Source organism: Aethina tumida, chromosome 1 (assembly GCF_024364675.1).
Source record: "Aethina tumida isolate Nest 87 chromosome 1, icAetTumi1.1, whole genome shotgun sequence".
In the NCBI taxonomy this organism is placed as follows: domain Eukaryota; kingdom Metazoa; phylum Arthropoda; class Insecta; order Coleoptera; family Nitidulidae; genus Aethina; species Aethina tumida.
In genome coordinates this window covers 50719560-50728637 of record NC_065435.1, presented here as the reverse complement: position 1 = coordinate 50728637, position 9078 = coordinate 50719560, and the positions used below count along the sequence as shown (strand labels likewise).

Here is a 9078-nt window from a genome sequence, read left to right as displayed (position 1 = left end):
TAAGCTTATACCCAACATAGGTACAATAAGCTACCTGAAAATCTACAATGGATTCTTGGAAAGCGGGAGTTGTTCTGGAATTTCCGTCTAATTTAGTTATTATTATATACTGAAAATAATTAGCACGGCATAAAGGATGTTGAAACTTTCCAGGTAAGCTACATGTTGGAATGCCTCTTACAAAAATAGTATATTAATTTCATAGAAATTCCTGATCCTGGAACATGTAGGTTATTTCATAATTAACCTACGGAATACCTAGGAACAATGTAAAGAAACCGTATATGATAAGAATATACACTTATATTCACTTAAGATACTAAGTTAATAAAGGAGAAGACTATGCTGAATTATTTATTTATAATAAAATTTACAATTGTTGTTATATTTGTTAATCGAAAGGGAAATTACTTGCTACCAACTGAGAAAAAAATGTTTAAGTTTTCGTTTAATCAGTTCTATTTTTGAGAGGTTAGTCCTCTCAAATTTCTCAAAGAACTTGACAAGCGTCTTGGAAGCTTGCAGGTATTGCAAATAAATGCACTCGGACTTATCGTCGTTAGTAAGTTGCACATGGATTCTCATTCTTTCTGTTGCATCCATAATTTCCTTGATGTATTTTTTCAGTTGCTCCTCGCAGCCAGTTTTTAATACCTCCTGATCGACTCCCGTATTAATTTTGTCGAAGAAATATTTCATAATCTCTGTTGCCCTCTCCAGTAGAATGAAGTCGTGGGGGAAAACACATTTTTTGTTTTGTTTGTATTTCCTTCTCAGTTCTTCTAAATTCAGAAGCATTTCTACGTAGCCTTCAGTTATTTTATCCATGATGGTGTGGGTAATACGATAATGAACTGCATCCACCGACTTTTATTATTTATTTTATACCTATATACACTAGATTATTATTAATAAATAGGATTTACTACCTTAGCAATAAATAATCAACATAATTAAAATATGAAATACATTAAGGTAGATTATTAATCTTTTAGTTCTGCGAATTTAAAAATTTATTATTCCTATAATTCGTGCTTGCTTATTTTTATTTTATTATAGTAAATTCGTTTGCATTCAGTTCGCTCGCTGCGGTAGCATAAATAATTCGTAGATAATTACATTTCCGAAATTGTTGTACTTCTGGAGCTTCAACACTTCACCCTGAAAAGGATTGGATTAGTGAGAGCTTTTTCTTCGTTATCCGTGTTGAATACGATTTCGGTGTTAATTAAGCAAAGAACGATAAAAAAGATTACTCGACTGGGAAGTTTGTTTCTGAAAGAATGAGCGCGCAGTTAATTTTAATGGCCGAAAATATAGAGCGATGTTTTAGCTTTTAAAAAATTCGAGCTGAAATTATAATGGTTCGAGTGCCTCCTCCACGTTCCGAATTGTGATTAATTAATTGCTTATAGTTGTTGCCATTTGATAGACGGGTTGCTACTACTATTTTTATTTGTTACATTAAATTGTTCTAATCTATTATAGATTTGATTAAATTAAAAATTAGTGTTTAACTAACTTAATAATAAAATAAGTCTAAATTTTTCTAACTTTAAATAGTTAGAAGATTATGTAAAAGTATTTTATTATTCGCAGAATTGTAAATATAATACAATATTTGCAGTAATGCTTAATAAGTTGTAAATAGAAAATTCCATCGTCAGGAAAATTATATTTAATAACACCAGTTTACAGAGAAAATGTAGAAACTTACATTTTTTATTGTAATTTGGGTCTTTTCACATATACTGTTGAAATTATAGGGTATTTCAATCAGCCATTTTTCACCGGTTTACACAGTTGCATTGAATGAAAAATTTAGAAGTAAATTTAAATAATAGTCTTTTCTCCTTTATAGCATCACATTATCCAATTTTGCCCTCATTTAAAATTGACTATCAATTAAATATATTACATGTCTGAAAATCATAAAAAATTGAAATTTTAATTTCCATCCACAGCTACTTTTAGTCACCTTAACTCAAATTTTATTATGGCGCTAGCTTAACTTAAAATATAAATGAAAAAACGAATTTATAAACTAGTGTAACTTTATATTAATTTAACGTTAAACTAGTAAATTATTAATCTATGATACAATTTCTCACTAAATTGGCTTAAATTGAATATACCGGATAAGAAATATTATCAAGCTAATATTACAATATACATTAATATGATGGATATTTAACTGGCCGTATCATTATGTTGTGTATGTACACACATTCACTATCGACGTCTTGTTGAATTATGGTCTTCAATGTGTTACTAGATAGATGGATGACACAATAGTCACAGTACTGAGATAATATTAGTACAGAACATCGGGATGGTGTTAGTTTGGAGTGCGGGCGCGGGAATCACTCTTAATTAGGGCTAATTAAACGCAAACTATTAACTGGCGTCGGGTTTGGGTTGATTAATTAATTTGATAGAAAAGAATTCGTGGATGTGACATAACTTTACAAATAGGGTAGAGAATTCATGTACAGGGAATTTATTAGCAATAATAAAATTTAGTACTATTTTATTATATTGGTACTATTAGTAGTAATTTTCTGGGTAATTAAAAAATCTTCTGATTTTTAAAAAGTTTATTTATAACAATAACACAGTCAGATAACAAGTAATGATATACAAATTAGATACATAAAAATTTACGAAATCCGGCTGAAATACGTTCCGGCAAAGTTCGGGTCTTTCTCTTAAACACTAAAGTAATTTCAGTGGCGTTTTCAATCCCTATCTCAATAATTTTGCAAATATTTTCATTTGCATTACCATCGCCAGCTACGTTTTCATTATATTCTTTTAATTTTCGTACGTAATTTTCCATGCTTTCTACACATCTGGTGTGTATAATTCTTTTATCCATTTTTGTGTCTAGGGCTAAATTATAGTAGAACTTTACTATATCGGTCAGTTTTTTGTATATCTTCCACAAAATTGCATCCTCATATCTGTTGTATTTCATAAGCCTAATGCGTCTACTGTCCAGAAGCAGTGTACATTCTACGTAACAACTTCGAAGGTTGTTCATTTTAACGTGGTTTGTATGATCTTGTTGAATTTTATAGCATATGAATGCAGGTAGAGTAAAGAAAAATAAAGATGGAGGGAACAAGATTTTTCTAACAAGTTTAATCGTTTTTAATTTTAAATACCTGTATAATTGTATGGATAATATCCATAAATTAAATTATTCTAATGTTATTATGTACAAATGTATTTATTATATTATTATTAAATTATAAAAGATAAAGCTGATTAAAATTAGGTTGCAGGATAAATTTTAAGTGGACAATTGAATTTATTTAAATTAGAATATAATTGAATGGCCGGTCAAATTCCGATCACATGTGATTTCTCATGTAAGTCAATAATTGTTGTAGATATTATAAACGCATTTACATATCTCCCAACGTGGAATTTAAAATGTAAATGTTTATCACTTTATCAACTAAATTACTGCGTATTAATACACATCATAATCTATAAAATAAACTTTACCGCATCACAACAAAACCAGTATTCGCCGTTCTGTTGGCGGATGCAGCATACTAGTAGTGCCCGGGATTAAGGTAACTACTGGCGTGCAAACACAATGAAAGTGATTTTGTCTGTGATATTGTTCGTTGTTTTTGTGAGTGATGTTTGTCCAGCTCGAATATTATGCGTGTTCAATTTCGCGTCGACGAGTCACTTTATCCTGGGAAATACTTATGCTAAAGCACTAGCCGAAGCAGGGCACGATGTAACCATGATTAGCCCTTTCGAAGATCTTGAGCCACCTAAGAATGGAACCTACAGAAACATCGTGCTCACGGGGTATTTAGATGATCCCAAAAGTAAGTATACAATATAATTATGACTTATTATGTTATTTAGACATTGAAATTTAAACTATTATTAGAACCATAGTCATAAGCATGATAGTAATTGTCATTATTTTATTGACATTCTATGTACATGAACATAAATAACACTATAGCTGACATAAACCAGAATTATTAATTTTTTTATTATACTAGCTAGATAATTAATATACTGTTAATGTTGAAAAATTATAGAAACATTAGTCAAGCATGTATGTGTGTGTATGTATGAATTATTTTTAGACATATTTATAAAAATAATAAAAATTCAATAAATTCCTTTTATTTAGATAAAGTATAATTTCCTACTAAACATTAATACATTCGAAAATTAGTAAGCTGATAATAATTCTGAAAACAACTTTTCATTAGATAATAATGGAATTTGTTTTAAATCATCACATCCAAGTATATTATACACTTATAAACTACGTTGTGGTATAGCTTATGATAAGGATAAAAATGTCTAAAAATAAAATAATAAGTTTAAATTATCGTATGTAAATATTTTTTAAACACAAATATTTTATTTTTTAGAAACAAGAGATAAGCGTAATTATTTTGAGAATATATATAGGAATCCCTTCAGACTTATGTACATAGGTAACTACATAGGACTGACGCTGACAAGAAAAACTTTGGAACATCCCAACGTCCAAAATTTAATACATTCCAATGAGACTTTCGATGTAGTAGTAATTGAACAATTTTTCAACGATGCGCTTAAAGGCTTGGCAACGCATTTTAAAGCCCATCAAATAATCATTTCGCCCATCGGTACCAACACTTGGGTCAACAACTATGTGGGCAATCCAACAATGCCATCCTTTTCCGCTGAATTTTTCACAGGTTATTCGGATAAAATGAACTTCTTACAAAGATCTTACAATTTATTCGTTACCGGTCTGGTTAAAGCAGCACATTACTTGTGGTTCAAACATAAACATAACCTGTTGATGAAAGAATTCATTCCAAACGCGCCTGATATCGATGAAGTTCTGTACAACGCCTCCATGGTTTTGATGTGTTCGGATTCCAGCATCGGACCGGCTATGCCAAGTGTTCCAACTATGGTAGAAATCGGAGGGTTTCATATAAAAGAACAGACTTTACCGGATGATCTTAAAAGGTGGATGGATGAGGCTGAACATGGGGTAATCCTATTTAGTTTCGGTTCAACTATTAAAGGATTTCATATGCCGAAAGAAAAACAGCAAATATTTATAAATACGTTCAACAAATTGCCTCAGAAAGTTCTCTGGAAATATGAAGATGATGTATTGCCTGACAGACCAGACAACGTAAGGATCATGAAGTGGTTGCCACAACAAGCAGTACTTGGTTTGTATAACAAAGTTTAATATTGTTCTTGTTTTTATTGTTGTATTTCTAGATCACCCAAATATGAAGATGTATATATGTCATGGTGGCCTCCTGAGTATTACTGAAGCAATATATCACGGAGTCCCAATGATTATTATGCCTATCTTTGCTGATCAGCCAATGAATGCCAATAATGTTCAAGCGAATGGCATGGGTTTAACATTCGACTTTAATGATTTAAGTGAAGAAAAGTTAAAGAATGCCATCGAAGACATCTTAGAAAATACCAGTTACAAGAACACAGTGATGATGAGAGCCAAGGCTTTTCAAGATAAGCCTATGACCCCTTTACAGTCTGCAGTCTACTGGACCGAATACGTTATAAAGCACGAAGGAGCTTTACATTTAAGGGTTCACGGCTTAAAGCTTAACTTTTTCCAATACTTTATGATTGACGTGTATTTGGGACTATTCTTGTTTATATATTTATGTAAAAGGATCTTCAATTATTTTTGGGTTAAAAGAAACAGAAAACTCAAAACTGAGTAGACGTTATGATTTGTCTACGTATATACTTAAAATGTTCTGTGATATTTCCACTCACTATTTCATATGCTAATTCAATATACTAGTTAATTAAATAAATTCATTTGAAATATAATAGTATTTTTGTAGAATTTAGTTTTTTTAGTTGTGTTGCAACCCTTGTATTATAGAGCTCACATAGATATCAAAACGATCAATAGTCTGATCGTATTGTCTCTTTTAAAATTGTGTTTGTTTAACAAAAGAATTAAATGTAAACATAGAAAATGTTTGCTGGGCATGTCTAATTAACTTGTAAAAAACTGTTGTGTCTACGTCTAACGATGTAATTACGTTCGTCCTCCTCCGGGTTATTTAGGATAAGTCAACTAATTAGCTGACGATATTTTGTTCAAAGGGTTTTTCAGGTATAAATTAATAATTATGGCTAAAAATTTTAAAGTTGGAGGTAAATGTAAAACAAAAATTCTTTTTTAAGCGAAATACATTCAACTTCTATTTTGTGTTAATTTTTAATAAACCAATTAATAAAAGTAAACGAACATCTAGAGAATATATGTATTTTGTTATTAAATTAGAAATGACCCATATTTATCGATCAACGTCAGTTTACTGTCTCACTTCCAATTCAAACGTTAAATGAATTTAGAGACGACGAACTTGGCTCTGCATTTATTACTAATTGCCAGATCCCGCAGATACAGTTCTGCACATTATACGTGCACTGTTTTATGTGCGAAACTGCGACAATCGAGAACGTAAGCCGGTGATACACGGATCGAAAGCAGGCCTGTTTGTGTCATTAAATCCTTTGTAATTAAAACCATGCAACGAGGTGATTTTGTATGTGCCGCGGATGTTTCACGCATCAGATTTATCTCATATTCAAGATGCGTATGTGCATAAACGTGAGCGAATACGCGTACTGAATGACGATTAGTGACGGAACTAGATGTTTTCAAAACACTTTTTCTAAGAAAACCAATCTGTCGACTTGAGAGCAATGTTAGTGTAATAATTTACTTTTGCATTATCTTGAACAAATGATTGCTTGGTTTTTTATATAAATTATTCTTGCATATGCATATATTATTAGATTAAAAGACATAATTTCTATGAATATTAAAGAACACTATTTGTTGATAACCTTAGTAGAAACTGAATATTTGAAAACTCATCATCTAAGTTAATTCCAACACCTATACGCAAAGGTTGCGAATGAGGAAATCAAAAGTATGATAAGTTTAGATTAAAGATATATTTTAAGACGAAGACATAAACTTATATGATTCAAAATCCATGTTTTTTAAATGACAACCCAAAGTTATTTCAAGTCCTCAATAAACCAACTCCGAAGGCGCAATTTAAAGAAACACCTGTGTTTCGTTTTAAATGTGATCAAATATATGTTATTGGTGTCAAAGTACGGTCTCTTTAAGCAAACTTTCGCAAACCCACAGTTCGAATTGCGGTAATAAAATTGTTATCTATTCGAAAACCACCTCTAACAGTTTAAAACTTTGCCTATATACTTTTTATAGACAGTGTTCCCTGCCTAAAAAGCAGATCTTAAATGATAATTCTGGATTAACTTTATTTTGAGGGCTGCAGAGCCGTAATAATCGTAAAATGTCTCTTTAATGCCTACAATTCAGCTGGATGAAAGTAACAGAATATATATCTACCATTAGATCTTGTACAATATTAAATTTAACGATTTCCATTTCTTTAGGTCTATTATGGAAGATAATGAGATGGTTTATTAACTTACTGTTTACTTCCAACTTTATTGGTACTCAGGAATACAATCTTTTTATTATAGCAATTTTTTAAATATAAAACCATTTTACTGGAAAGTGATCAAAGAAAATGTGAAAAGTGTGTTTAAGATCTATATTTTATTTACTAGTGTTTTATTATATAAAATATTTATAAATACGAATCTTAATTAGTTTATTAAATACTAGTATTAAAACCCAGAAATGTGTAAACATAGTTGTATAATTTGTTAGTAATGGTGATATATTTAAAGCAGGAATTCTCACTGATATGCATTCGCAAATGTCGGATAAATAATTGATTGATAACTGTGAGTCGTTCCAGGAATTGGTAATTTATTGTCAACTACAAATGCAGATAAATATATACAGATGTCCATTTCTTTACGACTATTATGGAAAATAATGAGATGGTTTAATTATTTATTTACAACTTTATTGTTTGTGTACTCAGGAATACAATGTTTTTATTATACCAATTTTTAAATATAAATCATCTTAATGAAACATGATCAAACTAAATATGAAAAATATGTTTAAGACCTCTGTTTAATTTACTAATATTTTATCATATTCATTATTTATAAATACAAATGTCAATTAATTTAAATATTACTATGAAAGATCAGAAATTTATATTAATTTGTAAATATATTTGTAAAATTTGTTACTAATATTACGACATTCTTAAAGCAGGAATTTTGACTGATACGTTTTATAAGTACTTAATTCATAACAGTTATTCGTTTTATGAAATATGAACTATTATGGAGTATAATAAGATTATTGGTAATACATGACTGTTCATTAATTAAAATGTTGCTATTAAAGATTATAAATGTATATTAATTTGTAAATATAGTTGTCTAATTTGTTACTGATATCACAATATCTTTAAAAGAGGGAAATTCTGACTGATATGCATTCGTAAATGACGGATAAACAATTGATTGATAAGGGTGATTCGTTGCAGGAATTGGTAGTTGTGTCATTGTTTATTGTCAAATACAAAAGGTAATATTTGACGTGTGGATAAAATATAAGCACAAAATGACATTCACATATAAATTATGCTCCTCCTAACTCATCACCTGGAATTCCAGTTGCAATATGTATTTGCATCCATTTATTTCGCGTGCACACTGATTATACCCACTGTCGTCGCGAATTCAATATTGTAATCCATTTACAGAATTAAACTTCGTTTTGTCATGTCCCATGTTTAAAATTAATGACGGATTACTTGAAACCGATAATTAATTTTGATAGCTTTAATTTTTGGTTCATCGTCTTTTTTCACACACATTTCAATTCAACGATTCTTGAGACTCTTAAGACAAAATAACGTGTGATATTTATGTGATGTGTTACAAGTTTAGATGTAATATTTTGCAACTGTATATTATCACTTAATTAACCACAGTGTGGATATCAAACGTACTTGATTTATCGATGGACATTAATTTACACATACTTTAAACAGATAAATATGAATACTGTAACTATTAACCCTAAAAAATATCTCTATCTTATTTGAGAAAATCAAATAAAAG

The 9078-nt window shown here is 29.9% G+C and overlaps 1 protein-coding gene across 1 annotated transcript; it reads left to right on the top strand.

The window, feature by feature from the left end:
• Positions 1-3546: 3546 nt before the first annotated feature.
• On the top strand, positions 3547-5862 carry LOC109595630 (UDP-glycosyltransferase UGT5). The gene is made up of 3 exons (XM_020011042.2): positions 3547-3851; positions 4416-5219; positions 5272-5862. The coding sequence occupies exons 1-3, from the start codon at positions 3608-3610 to the stop codon at positions 5748-5750; spliced, it is 1527 nt and encodes a 508-aa protein (XP_019866601.2). The 5' UTR covers positions 3547-3607; the 3' UTR covers positions 5751-5862.
• The last annotated feature ends 3216 nt before the right edge of the window (positions 5863-9078 follow it).